This window comes from Impatiens glandulifera, chromosome 4 (genome assembly GCF_907164915.1).
Source record: "Impatiens glandulifera chromosome 4, dImpGla2.1, whole genome shotgun sequence".
NCBI classification, from domain to species: domain Eukaryota; kingdom Viridiplantae; phylum Streptophyta; class Magnoliopsida; order Ericales; family Balsaminaceae; genus Impatiens; species Impatiens glandulifera.
The window spans coordinates 47,439,041-47,462,805 of record NC_061865.1 but is presented as its reverse complement, the minus strand read 5'-3'; the positions used below and the strand labels follow the sequence as shown (position 1 = coordinate 47,462,805).

General features: G+C 27.4%; 1 protein-coding gene across 1 annotated transcript; it reads left to right on the top strand.

Moving 5' to 3' along the window:
• Positions 1-15,001: 15,001 nt before the first annotated feature.
• On the top strand, positions 15,002-15,879 carry LOC124935256. The gene is made up of 3 exons (XM_047475702.1): positions 15,002-15,274; positions 15,353-15,730; positions 15,805-15,879. The coding sequence occupies exons 1-3, from the start codon at positions 15,002-15,004 to the stop codon at positions 15,877-15,879; spliced, it is 726 nt and encodes a 241-aa protein (XP_047331658.1).
• The last annotated feature ends 7,886 nt before the right edge of the window (positions 15,880-23,765 follow it).

Here is a 23,765-nt window from a genome sequence, read left to right as displayed (position 1 = left end):
AGACTGGACATGAAACAATGTTTTATTAAAGAACCTTAAATAAAGCTTCATTTATAATATAATCTCTATTTTTGTAAATAGTGTCTTATACATCTTTTTTTAGGTGGATACGATTTGATATATGAGGTTGTTATTGCATTTTTAAAAAGTTTAATATTTTGTATTATATTAAAAAATAAAATTTAAAATTACATTAAAATTATAAAAAAATAAAGATTTAATTAATACATATAAGTAGCGCTGGGTAATGTATTAGTTATATATATATATAAGTTGTAGAGGGGGTAAATTATAAAGGTTATTAATAAATTATATAAGTCAGTTGAAAATATAGAATATATATAAATTATATAGGTTTTATTATTTTGTGTTTAAGTGATGGTATAAAAAAATAGTATAAAGTATAAAAAATTATTTTATTCTTATATTTATATAAATTAGTTTTAATTATCATTTTAATATTTGTTTTATGTAGTTTGTATTATTAATTATATTGAAATTAATAATTATAAAAAATTGTATAAATGTATTTTAAAATAAATAATATTATTATATAGTTTACTTTAATTTATATATAATTATATAAATAAAACTTATTTATTAATTAATAGTTAATAATTACTTTTAAAATTTATGTATTATTATAAATATTGGTATATTTTAAAAAGATATTAATTATTTTTATAAAATAAAATATTAATAATAATAATTTTTAAAATAATATTTGAAATTATAATGTATAATTATAATTATTTTCAAAAGTAAATTATATAGATATAAGTTGTATTAATTAATAATAATAATATTTAGTTATAGTTTATTATTATTATATTTTAAAATATAATAAAGAAATTAAAATTTAAATAAAATTTTATTTTCAATTAACATTATTTGTATTTAATTATTATATTTAATTATATAAAATTATCACATTTAAATTTTATATTTAAAATAATATAATTTTTTCTATGAAGATAAAAATTTATATATAAATTAAAAAATCAAATAAAATATGTAATTGTATACTTATTATTAATTTAAATTAGAAAATTAAACACATTTAAATATAAATAAATATTTTGTTATAGTTTATTATTATTATTTTCTAAAATATAACAAAGAAATTAATTTTTTTTAATTTTATAAAATTAAAGGGTATAAAATAAATCTTAGAATTTATAAATGCTTATATAGTTTTGTAACAACTGTGAGGTATTATATTATACCATTTTTAAGGTATAAATTATACCTACAATAATACTTTATATATAATTATTAATCAACCAAACATCTTACTGTAGATAAGTTATACAGTTTCGTATATCATACCAAACATATTAAGTTATTTTATAATTAAAATTAAAATACACAATTAAATATAAAAAATTAACACAACTGAAAAATTATAAACTTGTTCAATTGCTTTTATATTTTTAAATCAAATCTTACCTCACCTTAAGGGTATATATGCTGAAACAAAAAAATCGAATTGAAAAAAAAAAATTGGAAAAAATAACAGTTCATAATTTTCTATAAATATTTTAATATCTTTCCCATAAATGTTTTTCTAGCGTGTGATAAAATTTAAATCTTCACCCACACGTAATTATTATCTGGATTGAATCCACGTTCAATCATAGAATGAAGGATGAATTAAAACCAACACCAACTATTGTGATAAACATTTCTATTAAAAAATCTATCTCACAAAATCTCTCATCAATTATAAATTTTAATTAAAATATTAAAATATCATATATATTTTTTTAAAAATAATTATTTATTATTATAAATATGTAATATATTAAAAATATTAAAATACTCTTTATTTAAAAATTATTTATGAAAAATTACACATTTCTCAAAATCAAGAACAAATAATTCGTTTAAAAATAATATAAGATTTTTTAAAATAAGTTATTACTAAATTGTTAAATATTTTATTAAAAAATCAGTAATTTTTTTATTAAATTAAAGAAATTGATGTTAGATTGATGAGATTTATAATTTTTAAAAATATATTTGATCATATTATTTAATTTTTAAATTAATTAATTTAAATATAAATTAAAATAATTTGTTTTATATTAAATAAATCTAAATTTTTAATTTAAAATAAATATTTTAATAATTTAATTAAATGAGATCATAACAAAATAAAATATTAATTGTTGGAGAATCTAGAGACTAGAGGTGATTTGAGTTGGAGTTGACGAGGTGGCAGTTTATACAAACAAAATCTTGTGGCGGAGATATGGAATCAGTAAAAGTTTGATATGATATGATTGTTTTGTGATTTTCTGACAATAGGAACTCTCGATTTGAAAGAACACAAATTCATATCATATTTTAATTATTTAACTAATTAATTAAAAATATTTTTTAATATAAAATAATAATACAACTGTTAAGAAAATCTCATTCCAAAGGCTCAGCTTCAGATGAGTTTGAGCTATTTATTTTAATTTAATTTTTATTAAGGTTATAATTGTCTTAAATAAAATAAAATTTTGAAATAAACTTTAATTTAGTTAAGAATATACGTTAACAAATTTAATAATATTTTTTTATTATTAAAACTTCACTAAATAACTAATAAATGTCAAACTCAATTCTTTTATTGCTCTGTCATTTTTTTTACTTTTATTCCGTTTAAAAATTTCATTTTATCTCTCTTTTGTAGTTTTCATCATTTTATTTTATCAATAAAAAAAATTATAATTATTTATTTTAATTAACTATTAGTAACTAAATTAATTAATTATATAAAGTTATTATATTCACATAAATTTATATTTAATATAAATAAAAAATAATATAGGTATAAATAAATAAATATATATATATATAATATATATTAATGGATGAAAATAATATATTCTTTGTGAGTAATATTAAATAACTAAAAATTAGTTAGAATTAGGATTAAAAAGATAATTTTATTTTAATTATATATACTCATTAAAAATAATCATAAATAGTTATTTTAATTTATTATAAAATAAAATAATTTAATAGAATTACATTGTATTAATATTTTTTACATTAAAATAGGGGTTGAGATTGTTAATATATATTTAAAAATCATAATTTATTATTATATATTAATATACTTTTAAAAATTATTTACAAAAAAATACATTTTTCTCAAAATCAATAACAATTAACTCTTTTAAAAATAAAATAAGGTTTATTTTATAAATTATTACTAAATTGTGATATATTTTATTAAAGAATCAGTGACATTTTTTTTTATTAAATTAAATAAATTGATTGTGTAAGATTAATTAAATTTATCTTTAGCTTAGCTGCAACTAGAGATAAATATTCAAATTTTCATGAGTTTCTAAGTTCGAATCTGTCATATGTCAAATTTTGCTCATGGTTAAATGATTATTGTGTTTGCCGGATATATGTTTAACCTAAAATTACTACTACATCAATTTTTTTTTAAAATTATTAATAAATTTATAATTTAAAAAAATATTTTAACATATTACTTGATTTTTAATTATTAAATTAATTAATTTAAATATAAATTAAAATAATATATTTTATATTAAATAAATCTAAAATGTTAAATTAAAATAAATATTTTAATAGTTTAATTAAATGAGATTATAATATAATGGCATATTAATTGTTGGAGAATCGAGAGGTGTGACTCGATTTGATTTGGAGTTGATTTGGTGGCAGTTTATACGAACAAAATATTATGGCGGAGATATGGAACCAATAGTAGCTGCGCTCGTTTGATTGTTTTTCTTTTTAAAAACAAATAATTTATATTTATTATTTAACTAATCAATCAAAAAAAATTAGCTTATGTTTTGATTGCCTATCTTTCTTTTGAATATTGAAAAAGAGACGAGGAACCAAAGATCGGATATAACCTTGGGTCGGTTTTTAAAATGATCAATCAAACTAGTTTTAGAGCTCGTTCGGTTTGGGGTTATTTTAAAAATCTAGAGGAAGAAAAAAATAATGATGGTTGATGATTTTAAGAAGGTAATGATTATTTTTGGTAAAAAGACTTAAAGGGTATTGATATATATAAATAAAATAAAAAATAATAATTTAAAATATAGAGTATTTTAGTATTTTGATTAATAATTTGAGTAATGTGATAGATAAAAAATGGTGAAGTGATATTTGATTTTGTATGAGTTTTTTTTAAAACCCATACCGAACAAGGCCTTAGAGTTGTCACTTCTATTATAATGGTTAGAAAAGTTGTATGAACATTATATCGAATTAAATAAATTATGTCTATTATATAGATATTACATTAAATTTTAAAAAAATTAATATAAAATAATAATGATATTATCATAATTTAATATAATTTATGATAATATCCTACAAATATATTATTTTATATTTTAATGACATTATCACAAATTATAATATTGTGATAATATATTTATCTTATATTCTAACCTCCCTTATCAAACTCAATATTGAAAATGCTTGAACAGGTTGAGATTGAAGACGATCGAGATGTTGAAATGTTGATTATGTATTCGTCAAGCTTTAGAAACTCTCGAGATCAATCCAATTACGATGATGTCAGTGTGTTGCATAAAATAAAACCAGCGAAAATGTCGAATCCCATGGGCATAAAATATTTGGTTGAACTCACAACTAAATGAACTTCAAAGTTACTCGTGAGTCTCAAAATCTATCCAATTACGGGAATAATTCAAATAAAAAAATAACAAAAAAAGATTCTGAAAAATCTTTGAGTGTTTCAGACATTGTGAAGTAGCATAAAAGATGTGGGTATCCTTCCAACAAAATATGAGAATACTATTTTCCTTCTTAGCAAATAAACTTCCTCAATGTTCAACTTATCCAATTACAACATTTCATATAATGTCATTTCTAAACAGTTTGTTTTTTTTCAAAAAAAAGATTTGATAAATTCATCTACAATTGTTAACATCTTAACAATTGTAGATGATTTTTCAAGATGCACATGAAAGATAAAACACTAATTTTTAACAAATTAAATATTTCATATTTTTTTATTAAAAAACAATTTCAATGTAATGTCAAAACAATTAAAAGTGATGGTAAACACTCAATTTTTACACTCGAAATTAAAATAGGTATGTTCGGGTTCAGTGATGTTCATACTTGATTATTTAACCAAGAAAACAAAATTTAAAAAATCACTTAGGGAAATTGGCTCAGTGGGACCCTCGAGTAGCGATCCAAACACCAATTTCCAAAAATACTCGAGCTTTATATGTTTGCATACGTTTAGAATGACCATCTTGAAAAATCATGAACTTTAAGTGTAATATTGTTGTTGGAAAAAATGTGTCGAACAACTAGTTCGGGGCTCATTTGTGTGTCCAAACATCATTTTTCAAAAATAGTAGAAATTCGGAAACCTGGAACATTCAGATTGACCGGTTCGAAAAATCTTGAATTTTAGTATAATATTGCTGTTAGCAATTTTGTGCAGGAGAACTTCAAAAGGACAAAAACGTAAAAATCGAGTCAAAACGGATGAGTCAGGAGCAAGTCAGCAAGGGTCAATGCACCAGACTTTGTGCCTAAAAATTTCAAAATCGCACATGCTGATGTCATGCTTACGTCAGTCGTAGATCATTTGGAAAAATCAGCCATAACTATGTGTTTTTGGTTGATTTCTGCTGAAGAAAATATAGGAGGAGCTCCAACTTCAAAAAATTACCCAAGACACTATATTCAATGAATTTAGGTGTTATTAGATGTTTTGAAAATCTAGGAGAGTCCTCTACCATGTTCGTTTATAGCCGGAATAAAGTCGACACTCTTAGCCCCCTCAAATTGGCGGTTGAAAACGATACAATCAAGACATGATCAAACTGGACATGCACTCGGTCTTTAATTCATAACTAATAATACATGGCTTAGTGTTTGGATTGTGACCTATGGTTGGAAAGATAAGACGTAGTCTGTTAGAAAGATAAGACGTAGTCCGTTCAAATGACACCGGTTCCGCGTCTCCATTCAATGGCTAAGGTAGTCAATTTAGCTCGACAACCCGATGCAAGTTTACCCAATTCATTCCAGGAGCGAACTAGAGCATGTGATGACTTTGAAAGTTCATATCTTTTATTTGGCTCAACCATTTTGAGCAAACAATATACCATTGGAAAGGTATTTGAGTTAGATTTTATTTGATATCAAGTAGGGCTTATGGTTCGATATACAATCTACGTGATGTCTCTTGTAAGCCAAGTTGTCCACTTCAATAACCATGGTATTCCATAGAGAATTGCATGGACATGTGACAAGTCTTGAAGAATTCTTCCAATACCAAAGTGGATACTAACGAGCTCATCTTTCCAAAACATACTGGTTCATCCTAAATTGTGGCATGAGTTAAAAGTTATGACTATTGGAAGTTTCGATTTATCTAGAATGGCATGAAACCAAAGCTGGAAAAGGCCTAACTTCAAAAATTCGTAACTCGGTCTACACTTAACCTTTGGCCGGAGCAAGGGCTTGAAAGTTAGCTTTACCGGTTACCTATAAAAGAAAAATAAGACCATATGCGGCTATGAAGGAATTTAAGTCGTTCAATCTCCTGAAAGAGTTGCCAATTTTCTAAAATTCCTAATTCCTAAGTTACCCTTGTCGGTATTTATAGAGTTTACCTCTTTAAGGGCAATAGGGTGACGTCCATTGAGGGTTTTCATTTGTCTAATTTTACACTTGAGAGCAAGAGAGTGACTTGGAGAGAAAGATACCAAATCAAGAACAAGAGGAAGGCGATTTCGGCAAGATCGTTCCTTCTACGACAAATCCGTGTTCTGTATGTTCTTCTTTGTTTCAATCTTCTTCAGGTAGTTTTCCTTGTTCTCATTTCGTTGTGATACATGCTAGACACCAGTTTTGTACACCAGTGTCGACGATCATTGAACAATTATTTGATTCATTAATTTATGTTTCATTTTATTAGTTGTTGAATGTTTCTTGAATTATGTCTGATTGAATTATGTCTGATTGTTGGTTAAACATTAGCTAATAGAGTCTTAGGTAGTTTAGTCATAGTTCTAGGAAGAGGATAGGTCGAGACTAGCCTCGTTTCGGAAAATCTTTTTAGCCGGATTCTTCAAACTTCGGTCGTAGGAAGAAGCGCTACTAGACAATTCTTTAGTGATATTTTAGGAAGTTGCTGAGTTTCGGCATAGGCGATTTCAAAGCTTCAGGTGATAGAGAACGCACAGGAGGAGCAGACGGTAGGACCGATGCCTCGATGAAGAAGTTGTAGACGATAATTAGAGCATATGCAGCGCATGACCTATGCTCGCATTGGACAGCGTGTAAAAGGGCAGATCATTGTTTTTTTAATTTTATGCGTTGTATGTAAAAAAAAAGTTGTACTTAAAAAAAAGAGCACAAAGAGGGCATGCCCAACTTTGACTTTTTAATTATTATATAATATAATATACTCAATATTACTTATATATTTAATTAATAAAAATATATATATTAAATAAATTAATATATTTCCCTTATTTTTTTCGTAAATACTTCAAATTCTTTAATTTTTCTATAATATAGGAATATTAGTTTTTTTTTATAAAAATATTTTTAATATTATAATATATTTTAAATTATAAAAATACTTTATATTTTATTATACTTTATATTTTATTATAATATAATATAGGAAAAATAGTTATATATTCTCAAATTTATTCTTTTAATGTTTTTAATATTATAATATATTTTAAATTATAAAAATATTTTATATTTTAATTTATTTAATATTAGTTATATATATATATATATTTAAATAAATTATTATATTTTTCTATTAATATAAATTTATTATAATATATTTTAAATTCTCAAATTTTCTATATAAGAATATTAGTTATATATTTAATTAATAAATATATATTTTTAAATAAATTAACATCTTTTTCTAATAATTATATTAACTTGTTTTATTATTTAAAAAAAATATAATTTTATAATAATTTTAAAAATGTGATTTTATAATACTTAAAATAGTATAAAATAAAAATAACATATTTAAAATTCAGAAAAGGGTGAACGGAAGCATTACAGTATTTTGACCAAGTACAACATGTACGCTTTCAGCTAAGTGAAAAAAATGTGATTTTATAATACTTAAAATAGTATAAAATAAAAATAACATATTAAATATTCAGAAAAGGGTGAGCGGAAGCATTACAGTATTTTGACTAAGTACAACATGTGTACGCTTTCAGCTAGGTGAAAAGATTGATTTGATCCCCTCTTCTAGCCTAGCGGTAAAAAGAGGTGGATACCAACCCTAAGATCCTGGGTTCGAGCCCGTCAGCGGCAAGTTCTGCGTCTGGTTAAATGATTAAGTGTGTTTGCGGGCTACATACTTAATCCTTGCCCCATTTTTCCGTTCTTAAAAAATGAGCTAGCATGCTCTTACAGTATGGTTTTCTAGATCCGCATGAGAATCATTTTTGAATTCCTCCACTTGTTATTCCTTTGTTTTGAAATGTTTTTTCAAAAGTCGCCATTGCTTTATCGAGCCTCTATTGCGTTGAGTCCCGATCTTTCAGTGCGTTGGTAAAGTCCAACCGGAGCTCTACTGGAAAAGAAGATGTTTCAGATCAGAAGAACAAAGCATTTATCTGTTCTTCGACTTTGGAATACAGTATTCGGACAATCAACATGACGACGAGGAATATCTGATTCCTAGGCGAACATAGACGAATGTCTGTGGTCGGAGATTCTCTCTATAAGTCTGTCACGTTGGGAACCGACGAAGCTGTAGACGGAGGAAGACGACGACACAGATGCCCTATAGCCTTTTCAACTGCTTTCTTCCCAAAGTTCTAGGGATGTTCAAAGAGACCCTTAGACTTCTCAAACTTTTAAATTATCCTAGAAAGCTTAAATCCAGAATTAAAATATCATGCAAAGATTCACAGTTTATTAACAAGCAAACATTCAAGAAAATTGGCAAATGCAAGAGTTCATATAGTGGTTCACATGTGTGCCCAAGGAGTGCATTAAGGATCTATTTCATCCTCTTTAAGTCTAGGAGAATCTAACGAATGTCCAAAATTACCTTTGAGCTAAGCATGAGTTACCATATTAAATAGATTTAAGGCACGTTAAATGGACATTCAAGAATTATAATGGCTTGGTGCCAACCTTCATTGGAATTTAATCAAGAGCTAGGATTACTCCTTCTAGATTAAAGCTAATGTTAGCGAATTCACAAGTAAAAGAATTTTGAACTCATAATACAAACGTATAACGTACTTTCACAACGATAGCCAACTACATAGGAGTAAGAACTATTCCACGGAATAGGCGCATAGAACATAACTACTTTGACCCTTTGCTCATGCGTAACCAAGCCCCAGACCCTTAATCTGTGAATACTCTTTTTTCTTTCTTTAGTTTTTTTGTGAAATAAACTAAAGTGACGACTCTTAAAATAAACCAGATTATTACGTTTTTGAATACGTACTAATCTGGAACATGTATGGGCCAATCATGGAAAGATTTATGATATAAGAACTTGACTTTGGTTCCTCGTCTCAAATAGATAAGACAACATCCTATATGGATAGTTCTCTTATCTACTTTTTGTGAGACTCGAGAGGAAGGTAAGCCACGAGCTTCTATAGCATAACTTTCGTAGAATAAACCTTTTTCGTAAAAGTGCACGGGTCGTGTTTACCATTTAAGTCCTTCGATGCATCCCCTCCATGGGCAGAGTACTTGAAAGGATATGTAAGGCATGAGACTGAACAACTTCGGATCGCACAAAACACTTTTAAAGATGGAGAATTCGAATGGATAAATCTATCTTAGAATTAGATCTTTCATGCCCTAAAATTCAAGACGTTAGGTGCACTCCTAAAATTGGTAGACAATTAAGATGAGAAAGGAGAGAAAAGGTCTCGCATACAAGAAAACATTCTTGAGTGCGTGAGGTGAGTGAATTAAATGTGTATATATAGTGATAATGTGACATAATTTGTTAATTCTAAAGGTGTTCAACTTTTTAATAAAATGGGAATTATTTATAAAAAAACGTGTATTTACACTCCACAACAAAATGGTATTGTGAACGTAAACATAAACATTTAACAGAGACAAGATCTTTGTTGAATCATTATGGTGTTCCTATAAAAAATTGGTCATTGTATTTGTTAACTGCCACATACTAATATATTTCGTTATAAAATAGAAAGCACCTCTTTATATACTTAATCAAATTGTTTTTGAATATAGTGAATTGAAAGTGTTTGAAAGTTTATGTTACATTCAAACACTTTACTAACTAAGTCAAAATTTCAGGATAGAGGTATTAAATGCATCTTTGTTGGATATCCTTCAAATAAAAGAAAATATATTGTCTTTCAACTTAATTTTGAAGAAATATTTCTTGAGATGTGATTTTTTATAAATATTTTTTCCTTTCAAAAACGAATCTTTCAGAATGTTCATCTATTTTTAAAGATCAAATGTCAATTTCAACCGAGGATGATTATGAGAAAATCCAACCATCATTGATGTCATTTCAAATACATCTCCATCTGAAAATACTTTTGTAATAGATCGTGATAATGATATTTCTCAAACTGAAATTTCAAAAACTAATTCAATTTTTGAACATAAAGTTAGAAAGAGTTCTCGAACTAAACATGTTCCAACTTGGATGAAAGACTTTGTAGTCAACAAAGTTGAAACATCAAAGAAACAATCCAGTATACACCAAATACATACCCTTTTGTTTCTTTTCTCGAAGATAATGAATACATAATTTTTTTTGTCTAACATACTTATTTAGAATCTTCACAAAACTAAGATTGAGTCATAGCCATGAACAATAAATTAGAAGCTCTAAAAAAAAATAAGACCGGGGAGTTGATTCATTTACCAAAAAGAAAAAAAAAAAATTGGTTGTAGATGAATTTTTAAAATAAAACTAAATGTTGATGGCACACGCAAAGCTAGAATAGCCAAAGGCTGTAATCAGAGAGATGGCATGGATTTTAATCAATGTTTTACATTTTTGTAAAAAATGTTTTAATTGCCTTGACAACATCAAAGATATGGTTTTTACACTAAATCTATACTAACAATGCATTTCTTCGTGTGGATTTTTTGAAGAGAAAATTTATATGAAAATTCAGATGGTTTCAAATGTGATGATAAGAAAAAAGTTTGTAAGGTAATTAAAAGTCTTTATGGACTAAAAACGAACTTCAAGATGATGACATGTTGAGATATCATTATCCTATTCAAATGAGATTTAACAAATATGAATATGATCATTGTTTGTTATACTCATATATGTTGATGATATATTAATAACGGGAAATGATATTGAGTCGATTACAATGCCTAAAAAATCTATAGATTCTAAATGTAAAATCAAAGATTTTGGAATTGCAAAAAAATTTATTGGTCTAGAGATTATACATGATGTTATGTTTTTGAATCTAATAGATGGTGTTGGCTTAATAGGCAGTAAACTTTTTAAGTATGTTATTATACTTAAATTATTCAAGACCCGACATGCATATGTTATACAACAATTATCATCAACATGTCATTGAGAGCGACACTTCATGTTGTGAAATACTTAAAATGTATGATTTCTCTTATCATTTCTTATATGATTTTTTATTCATATGACAATAAAATTAAATTAGAAACATTCACATATATTCAGATTGAGAATCTTGTCCCATTACTAGAAAGTCATTAATCTATTATTGTATAAAATTTAATTTTTTTATTTTTTCTTGAAAAACAAAGAAACAATTTATTGTATCACAGTTTGTGAAATTATGTGGATATTTTATTTGTGCAAAGACTTCAAAATTAAACTGCCTATTCTAGTATCAATTATCGCAAAAAATAAAAAATTTCATTAACAAACAAAACACTTTCATATTGATTGTCATGTTGGTTAGGAGTTCGTTTGATTTAAGTATTTTATTTTGTGCAAATATTGTTTTTTAACTGTTGATATCTTTTATAAACAAACTTTAAAAAAAAAAAAATTAAAATTAGATTTTCATAAATATGCCTCAATAATTCATATATCACCCCCACTCACTGAAAATAAAATATTAATAAATTATATATATATATATATTGTGTTATATATAACATTATAATAAAAATATTTTTATAATAGATAATTTTGCGTTATATATTTAATTTTTTTCTTTTTAAAAAATGGATATAAAAAAATTATAATATATTTTTTTATATCTTCTTATATCATATTCATATTAAATATATATATAATTATATATTAATAAAAAATAATATATTAATATAATTTATTTTAAAATATATTATTTTTTAATTTAAATAATTTATTAATGTTTAAAATATATATTAATAAAAATTAATATATTCATAATATATATATATATTTTTAATTTAAATAATTTATTAATATCTAAAATTAAATTAATAAATATATATAACCTGATCTATATAATATTAATTATTAAATAATATTAATTATTAAATAATATTATAAATATAAAAATTAAATAAATTAGACTTATTAAATAAATTGAATTTTATAAATAAACTGAATAAGTTAGCGTCAATAACTGAGAATGAGAACTGTTTTTATTTTGTTTTTTAAGAAACATATAATTCATATTGTATTTTAATTATTTAATTAAAAATATTTAATTTAATTTTAAATATAAATTAATAACATAACTGTTGCAAAAATTGATTAATAATAATAGGATCTACCTCCTTAAGACTTGTTAAATGAATGAGTTATTGAGATAAAATCCAATTTTATCTTAAAACTCAAAATATCATATAATCATATTTAATCAATAATTTTATCCATTTAAATATCAAACTTACTCTCTAATTAAATTTAATATTAATATTAATATATATATATATATATTAAATAAAACGAGCCCACCACCCTATCCCCTTTCTCGTTAAATCACCATTCTTCCACCTAAACCTTATCCCTTAACTCTAGAGCTGTCAAATTGGTTTAGGCCCGCTGGGTTGATCCACCCCATCAAAAATTTTAGACGGATTGGGTTAAAATATTAATAACTTATTTGGAAATGGGCCTACACGGGCTAGCCTGCTCGGGTCGCGGGCCTAGGCGGGTCGGGCTTGGGTTGGCATGCGGGTTAGCAAAATTTTTCATCTGATTTATAACCTTATAGGCATATGCCGCATAACCCTAGTTTTTTTCTCTCCCAGACAGCACTGCAGCAGTCAATACATAATACTTCGTCCATCAGTCGTCAGCTACTTATTTGTTCCGCATTTATTCTCTTCATTCTCGTCTTCAAGGGTTCATGGATTCAAACTTTATTCTAGTTTTAAAAGTTTCACACTGAAAATCTAAAACTTAATATTATGTTAAATAACAGATTCATTTTCGAAATGTACTCCTCTCAAAATCAAGGTATTACTTTGAATGTTGATGAATTTGAAAGTGCTAAGCATGATAAAGGGTCATCTAAAAAGTCAAGGGAATATTATGATATTTGGATGTATTTTAAGAAAATGAAGGGTATTGTCAATCAATGTGTAACGATAGACAAACTCTTGTTTGATGTTTATTATGACTATTTGATCATGTTCTTGAACTCTTGTTTTATAGAACTATTAATGATTTTTATTTGTAGTGAGACAACATGCAGACTGACCCGTCTAACCCGCAACCCACCTTGGGTTGGGTTAGAGATTTTTAGCCCGTCGTCGACCCGACAAACGATGGGTTTTGGTGGGTAGGCCCGCCTCGCCATGGGTTCACCCGTCTGACCGCTCTACTTAACTCCAATGATAAATTAGTCTTTAAATTTTAAAAACCAATTTTTTTTCAAGTTTTTATCAAACAATAATTTTTAGGAGAAAACTCAAATAAAACCCAAAAAAATTCTTTTCTCAAACAAGATTTTAGGAATTTTATATTTGAGTTTTTTTTTTGTTAATAATCATTTTTATTAAAAAAATTAATGTTTGGTAAAAATGTTTAAAATAAAATTAATATATAAAAAAAATTATTTATTTAAAAAATAATAGTGTTAAGAATGTAGGGATTTTATGTTATTGTTATAATCTAACTTATTTGAAAAAGTAATGATAATGATTATTATGAGAATATGGAGATTTTTTTTTATAGTCAAAAGACTTATTTTTTTTTATAAAAATACTTAGGCCTTGTTCGTATAGGTTTGTAAATTTTTTATACAAAATTAAATATCACTTCACCTCTTTTTATCCATCATATCACTCAAATCATTAAACAAAATATTAAAATACCTTTTATTTTAAATTATTATTTTTTATTTTATTTATATATATCAATACCCTTTAAGTCTTTTTATCAAAAATAATTATCACCTCTTTAAAATCATCATCAATTATTATTTTTTTCTCTCTCTAAATTTTTAAAATAACTCTAAACCGAACAAGCTCTTAAAATTATATTAGTTAAATGATGATTTTTGTATTTAGGTTATTTAAATAATTGAATAATTTGTGGATGAATTCATAGTATTTTTCTAAACTGAACAAAACTCATGACTCGTTCTATTTGAGTTTTCAAAAAAAAATCAACCAAAATCAATTTTTAAATTAATCACTTTTAAATTATCACATCATTTATTTCATTAACTAAAATATTAAAATACTTTATATTTTAAATTATTATTTTTTATTTTATTTATATATATCAATACTTTTTAAATTTTTTTATCAAAAATAATTATCACTTTCTCAAAATAATCACCCATCATTATTTATTTTATCCTTCTAGGTTTTTCTAAAACCTGAATCCGAACATGTCCTTAATATTTTGGATAATAACTGAATTAAAAAATGGGAAGAAACCGATTAAAATTTAGTTATTTTATTAAATCAAACCAAAAATGGCTAGATCTGTGCCTATATATATTGAGACTAGGTTAATCATCAACATGTAGTGTAGTAAAAGTTGAAAACTGCTAAAGAAAGAATGACTACTAAGAAGTTGAGCTTGAAACTTCTATATGATAAAGAAAGTAAGAAAGTATTGTTTGCTGAAGCTGGAAAAGAGTCTGTAGATTTCCTTCTCAATATTCTTTCTCTACCTCTAGCAACTGTCATAAGCCTCCTCTCCAATTCCAAGAAGGGGATGGTTGGTTGTTTGAGTAACCTCTACAAAAGTGTTGAAATTCTCGACCAGACCTACATTCAAAATGGCCAGATCAAGGACTCTCTACTGAACCCCGTGCCTTTAATCTCCCAGGTTTGTAAAGAATCAATGTATATAAATGCACTTTTATTTCGGGTGACATTAACATTTTTTGTGCTTTAAAAATTATAGACGCACTTGTTGCTGCCAAACAGCCCAAACAATGTACCAACTCCAAAATGGAACAACATTAAAATATACAAATGCTCCAACAAGTCATGTGGTTATCGTAATTATTATGTCAAAGATCCAAATCTAGTTTGTCGTTCGTGCCATCATCTAATGAATTGCCTTGAAGAAGATCCTGATGTCCTTTTGGGGAAGGAAGCTGCAGCAGTTGTCAGTAACGAAGGTGGTGGGTTTGTGAAAGATATGAATACATACATGGTGATGGATAATTTGGAGATCAAACCCATGTCTACCATTTCTGGCATTTGTTTGTTGAACCAGTTTAATGTCAATAATGTTAGAAATCTTCAAGAGAAGGTTGTTGATTTTGGCATGGACGAGGTATTTCATAATCCCTACTTTTATCATCTACTATTGACTTTAAATATGAGTTGTCTTTTTTCTTCTTTTATTAGGGTTTGCAGATTTTAGAAGCCTCTTTGCAAGGGAAGGATGTGCTAACAAAGGTCTTCGTTCCAATGGTTGTTTGAAATATGTTATCTATGTGTTTTTTAGTATATTTCAGCATTATGTAATTTTTGAATGTTTGTTTTATTCCAGTACTATGGCTGTCAATCTTTTTTTTTTGCTGTTTTTTGTGTGTTTTCTATGGTATGTTTCTTCATCTCTGTTACTGTTTGGCTATATTATTCTATATATATGGTAAGAAAATCTCACAAATTTTGATCTTCTTTTCTTCTGTTTTTATATCAAATATAAATTTTAATTTAGAAAATTAGGTTTCTCTAAATTATTATTTTGCAGATATTTCAATTCAATTAAAGTCATTACACAGTTCAAATTTATTTTAATTTTCAAATCTAACAATTTATAATTTCAAAGAAGATTATTAACTCTTAAAATTCATTATTTTTTTATTATTTTAAAATTTTGATATTAAGATTTTGAGAATTATTAAATTATTTTAAATTTAGAGAAAAAAAATAAATTTATATTAAAAAATTGAAAAAATAATTATTTCAAATAAAATTTATTTAATTAATTATTCTTTGTTGTTGTTTATGTATCTATTATATTTATATTTATCTATATATAAATAATAATATATAATTAATATTTTTTTTAAATAAATCTTTAAAATGATCCAACTATTTCAAATACGTTTTCAATTTTATAAGTTTTAAAATATCCAACTATTTTAATCTAGTTTTTATTTTAAGTGCCTTATGCTCAATTGCTTGAAAATAATCCAAATTCACCACCATAAAGATCGGTAAGAATTTGATTTGGGTGAATTAAAAAATAAATTAGTTCAAACAATATAATGAAATATTTCATTTTAGAATTTGTAATATTCATTTGAATCATAGCTTTGATACTAGGTCCGATAGTGAATTGTGATAAAAAAAATCGGAAATGCAATAAATAATCTATATAAAATAAAGTTCTTATGTGATATATTTTATGTTAATTTATAATATTTATTTAAATTATTTAATTTAATAGGTTAAGTTTTAATTATATGTATTATATTTATAAAATTAAATAAAAATAAAAATATGTTAATATTTATTTAATATATTTTATTTTAATATTTATATAATGTATTTTATTTTAATATTAAATTTTGTTTTAATAATTTAATAAAATATTATTAATTTTAATTATATATATATATATGCAAATTGTTTTTTCCACCTCCTCCCATATTCTCGTCCCCATCCCACTCCTTAATTAACTCAAAAATTACTTATTTATTCTATTAATTTTATATATTACTTTTAATCTTATTTATTTTTTTACTTATTTTATTTTATGTAATTATTAAGTTTTTTTTATGAAATATAATTAATTTTTAATAATTTTTTTTATTTAAAAGATAAAAAATCTAAAAGATATATAATTAATTTTAAATATTATATATTAATAATAAAATTATAATAAATTAATTAAAATAAAATAATAATTTTATATAAAATAAATATTTAAAAAAGTTAAATATGAAATATTTTAATAAAAAATATTATTAAAAATATTATGTAAATGTTATCGTTTATATTATTAAGTAAAACATTATATTTAATTTGACTAATTATTAATATATAATATATTAAAGACTTTATTTATTTGTTAAATAATTTTATTTATAAAAAAATAATTTTTATAAGTATTTTAATATATATTTATATAATTAATATAATAAAATATTAAATATTTATATTTTATTAAATTAATACACATTTCAATATTTAATATATTTTAAATAATTATAATATAAAAAAAATAATATTTTGTATTTTTAATTAAATAAATAAAGTTTAAAAAATATTAAAAATTAATTAATTAATTATATTTAATAAAAAAAACTTAATAATTAAATAAAATAAAATAAGTAAATTAAATAAAATAAAAAAGGTAAATATATAAAAATGATAGGGATAAATAAGTAATTTGAAAGTTAATTAAGGAGTGAAAGCAGGGGTAAGAATATGTGAGGGTGAGAGTTATGTTTATAAAATTGAGGAATTATTAAGTTTAAAGAGAAATATATAATTAGTGAGAAAATTGAAACATGAATATATTTAAAAAAATGGAAATGATTCGTATTGTAATTGTGTTTGATTTACTTGTATTTCTCCATTATATAATTGGGTTAAAATATTAGATGATGATTTTTGTTTTTACTTTTACCCTCTCATTAATATCATTATAAAATTTTAAATAGCAATTTTCTAAATAATTGATACATTCTAGAAAACTCCAAATCTTGAGTGAAAAAAATAATAAATTTTTTTTTTTTTTTTTTAATTTTTTAAGCTATAAACTTCTTACTGTCAATTAAAATTAAAAAACTTAGATGCTACCTACGCAATTGAGTTATTATTTTTTAAATAGTGCAGATTGATTTCTCTTTTTGATCTGATAGAATTTAGACAAAGTCTATTTAGTAAATCTAGGAACTAATATTTTAGTTAATTAATGGAACAATAATTTTCCTAAAAGCTTTGCATTTCCATTTCTACACAATAATAATGAAGCCTCAGTCATAAAGATGTTGAGTTATGAAGCCTACACTTATAATAAACTCTACTTTGTTAATTAGAGTTTATTGGGTTTATCTTTTTTTGGTTTTGGGCTTGGGCCTGACCAACGTTATTTAGGTTTATTAGCTGAATGTTTACCCTATAAATATGTAATTATTAAGGGTTTATATTGTGTAGATAGAATTCTAGAGAGATAAAGTGTGAGGAAAAAACTTTGTATTTCTTCTTCTTCATAGTAAATCTGGTGGTGGTTGAAGTGGATGTAGCTCAATTTGAGTGAACCACTATAAATCTGTGTGTTCTTGTGTTTTTCTTTCTTGTGTTTTTACCGATTGTTTTCAAACAGGTCGGATTTGGGAGATACAAATCCTAACAACTGGTATCAGAGCAGCTGGTCTAGATCTGAGCATTGGAAATGATGACAAGTGAGAACAGTATAGGACATGGGATTGGAAGATTTGATGGGACAAATTATGCCTTCTGGAGAATGCAGATTGAAAATTATCTCTATAGAAAGAAGCTTCATGTTCCTTTGACTTTGAGTGAGAAACCAGAGAAGATGGATGAAGCTGAATGGAAACTCCTTGATAGACAGGTTTTGGGAGTTGTCCGATTGACGCTAGCCAAGACAGTTGCTCACAATGTAGCAAAGGAGAAGACCACCATGGTCTGATGAAAGCTCTTTCTGATATGTATGAGAAACCATCTGCTAACAACAAGGTACACTTAATGAAAAGACTCTTTTACTTAAGAATGGTTGATGGTACTTCTGTCACTACTCATTTGAATGAATTCAATATAATTGTGAATCAATTTCTATCTGTTGAGATTGATTTTGGGGATGAAGTTAGTGCCCTGATTTTGTTAGCATCTCTACCAAATAGCTGGGAACCTATGATGGCAGCAATTTGTAATTCAGTTGGAAATGCTAAACTGAAATTTGTTGAAGTTAGAGATCGTATTCTTGCTGAAGAGGTTCGTAAAATTGATTCTGGTGAAACGTTCAAAGGTTCTGCTCTGAATGTGGAAAACAGGGGCAGAGGTAATGATAGAAATTTCAACCGAGGTAAGAGAAGATCTATGTCAAGGAGCAGGAGGAGTCAGTCCAAGTCTGGGAGGACATTTGAGTGTTAGAATTGTGGTAAACAGGGTCATTTAAAGAGGAACTGCAAAGCACCGAAGAAAAATGGTGATGATAAAAATGATGCAGCCAACGTTGTTACAGAATCTATCACTGATGCGTTACTTCTGTTTGTTGATAGCCCGATAGATTCATGGGTTTTGGACTCGAGAGCGTCTTTCCACACCACTGCCCACAAAGAATTAATGGAGAATTATGTGGCTGGAAACTGTGGGAAAGTATATCTTGCAGATGGTGAGCCACTGAATATTGTTGGCATGGGGGACATCAAATTGAAGATGGCAAATGGTTCTGTTTGGAAGATTAATAAGGTGAGACACATTCCAGGTTTAATGCGCAATTTGATCTTTGTTACACAACTTGATGAAGAAGGTCACAATTTCAGTTGTGGAAATGGTGCATGGAAGGTGACTAAAGGAGCAATTGTTGTTGCTCGAGGTCACAAAACTGGAACGTTATACACGACTTCAACTTGCAGAGAAATAGTTGCTGCTGTAGTTGATGACTCGAAGAACAGTGAATTGTGGCATTGCAGATTAGGCCATATGAGCGAAAAAGGGATGAAAATTCTTTTGAAGAATGGACAGATTCCAGAACTGAAGTCTGTTGAACATCAGTTATGTGAAAATTGCATTCTTGGAAAACAGAAACGAGTGAGTTTCTTAAAAACTGGGAAGGAGCCCAAGAAAGAAAGACTAGACTTGGTACACACTGATGTGTGGGGACCTGCACCTGTTTCTTCGATTGGCGGATCATACTACTATGTGACTTTTATAGATGATTCAACAAGAAAAGTATGGGTTTACTTTATGAAGCACAAGTCTGAAGTATTTGCTATTTTCAAGAAGTGGAAGGCTTTGGTTGAAAATGAAACAAATCAAAAAGTTAAGTGCTTGAGATCCGACAACGGAGGTGAATATATCAATTCAGATTTCAAAGAGTATTGTGCTGAGAATGGGATCAGTATGGTGAAGACTGTTCCCCGAACGCCTCAAGAGAATGGAGTAGCTAAAAGAATGAATCGAATATTGAACGAGCGTGCTAGAAGCATGAGATTGCATGCAGGGCTGCCTAAAACCTTCTGGGCAGAAGCTATTAATACTGCTTCCTATTTGATAAACAGGGGACCCTCTATTCCTCTTAAATTCAGAATTCCTGAAGAAGCTTGGAGCAATAAAAAGGTAAACCTTTCTTATTTGAAAGTGTTTGGTTGTTTATCATATGTTCATATTAATGAATGTGATAGGAGCAAGCTTGATCCAAAGTCTAATAAATGTTTTTTCATTGGTTATGGTAATATCGAGTTTGGTTATCATTTCTGGGATAATCAAAATCGGAAGATCATTCGTAGCAGAAATGTTATCTTCAATGAACAGGTTCTCTACAAAGATTGTTTTGGGAAGACATCAGGTGGTGATTCCAAGTTGGAAGAGACTGGTACAGTCGATTTGAGAGAATTTTCAGCTGAATATATACCGGTTGTTGAAGAAGAACAATGTGTTGTTGAAGATGAAATCGTTGAGAACGTGGCCCCAGAGGTAAATCAGCAAACACCGGTTATACAGTTGAGAAGATCATCAAGGAATCGAAAACCAGTTGAGAGGTGGTCTCCATCTCTAAACTATATCTTGTTGACAGATAGAGGTGAACCTGAATGCTATGAGGAAGCAATACAATCTGATGAATCGGTTAAGTGGGAGTCTGCGATGAAAGATGAAATGGACTCTTTGATGTTGAATCAGACTTGGGAGCTCACTGAGCTACCAAAGGGAAAGAAAGCACTTAACAACAAATGGATCTTCAGGATTAAAACCATGAGGTACAAGGCAAGGTTGGTTGTGAAAGGATTTCAACAGAAAGAAGGTATTGACTACAATGAAATCTTCTCTCCAGTAGTTAAATTGATGACAATTAGAACTATTTTGAGTTTGGTTGTGAAAGAAGACCTTCATCTTCAACAAATGGATGTCAAAACTGCTTTTCTTCATGGTGATCTAGATGAAGAAATTTATATACGACAACCAGAAGGATTTGAAATCAAAGGAAAAGATGAGCTTGTGTGTAAGCTTCAGAAGAGTCTGTATGGTTTGAAACAGGCTCCAAGATAATGGTACAAGAAGTTTGATAGTTTCATGAAAAGTAACAATTTTTTGCTGCTATATCAAGAGGTTTGATAAATAGTACATTATTCTTCTTCTCTACGTTGATGACATGTTGATTGCTGGAGCAAGCTTGTATGAGATTAACAATTTTAAGAAAGAGTTGTCTGAAAAGTTTGCAATGAAAGATTTGGGTGCTGCAAAACAAATCCTTGGGATGAGAATTTTCAGGGATGAAGAAGTTCTCAAGCTTTCACAAGAAGAATATGTGAAGAAAGTTCTTAGCAGGTTCAACTTGTATGATGCAAAACCAGTTACTACCCCCTTAGCTAGTCACTTCAGACTATCTAAAGATCAGTCGCCTTCAACAGAGGAGGAGAAAAATTACATGGCAACTGTTTCGTATGCCTCTGCCATTGGTTGTATTATGTATGCGATGGTTTGCACAAGACCAAACATAGCACATGCAGTGGGAGTTGTTAGCAGATTCATGAGCAATCCGGGTAGACAACATTGGGAAGCAGTAAAGTGAATACTACGATACTTAAGAGGAAGTGCGGGTATTGCTTTGTGTTTTCGAAGTCTAATATGAGTTTGGAAGGATATGTTGATGCTGACAATGGTGGTGATGTTGATAGTAGGAAGAGCACAACAGGGTACATTTATACTCTGGGAGGTACTGCAATCAGTTGGGTTTCAAAATTGCAGAAGATTGTTGCTCTTTCTAGTTGTGAGGTAGAGTATGTTGCTGTGACAGAAGCTGCTAAGGAGATGATGTGGTTACAACCTTTTTTTGCGAGAATTGGGTCAAGACTACGAGGGAAGTGTGTTGCGATGCGACAGTCAGAGTGCCATTCATTTGGCAAAGAATCATGTTTATCATGGCAGGACGAAGCATATACAGGTTTGTTATCATTTCATCCGGTCAGCTTTAGAAGATGGAGTATTAGCTCTTGAGAAGATTCCCGGGAGTGATAATCCAGCTGATATGTTGATGAAAAATGTGACAAATGAGAAACTGAAGTTGTGTGCAACTTCAGTTGGTCTTCTTCGTTAAGAAACTGAATGGAAAGCCACTACCGATCGAGAGATGATGAAGTTAGTCTCCAAGTGGGAGATTGTTGAGGTATGGAGCCTACACTTATAATAAACTCTACATTGTTAATTAAAGTTTATTGGGTTTATCTTTTTTTGGTTTTGGGCTTGGGCCTGACCAAAGTTATTTAGGTTTATTACCTGAATGTTTACCCTATAAATATGTAATTATTAAGGGTTTATATTGTGTAGATAGAATTCTAGAGAGATAAAGTGTGAGGCAAAAACTCTGTATTCCTTCTTCTTCTTCATAGTAAATCTGGTGGTGGCTGAAGTGGATGTAGCTCAATTTGAATGAACCACTATAAATCTGTGTGTTCTTGTGTTCTTCTTTCTTGTGTTTTTACAGATTGTTTTCAAACAGGTCGGATTTGGGAGATACAAATCCTAACAAAAGATTGAACAACTGATAATCTGACTGTGCATGGATTTAACTTTATGCACATTGTCTCGTTGCAAGGGATTGCAAGCTCTTTTTCGATTGAGGAAATGACCCTAATAATAGGCATAATAACGGAAAGTGTGGGGCATAAATTTTATAGCGTTGGTGACTTTTTTTTTCTGACGAAAATGTCCCTATTGCGTCACGCATCCTCCAGTTGCGTGACGCACCCGAGTGCATGTGAAAAGTCCACAATGCCCTTGCTATATAATTAGAAAATTTTCAGTTCTTTTCATTTATTTCTTCCATGTTCTCTCTTCACCTCCACTTCTCCCATTCTCCTCCTTCTCTCTAAAAACACCACGACCCCCGACGTCGGAATCCCAACGAAGACGTCAGAATCCCAACGAAGGAAGGATGTCCGTTGCTACTGGTATGCTTACTCCTTTCTTTATTTCTTTCTTTGAACGCATTGTTTGTTAGGGTTTAGGGATTAGGGATTGATTAGCTAAATGCCACCAGCGGCGAAATCCGGGTGCGTCACGCAGTTGCTTCACGCACCTGAGTGACGCACCCCAGACCATTTATAGTTAGTACTTGTATTTCATTGTTACGGTGTCTCTCGATTGATAGTAGTGTTTTTTTAATTGCAGCT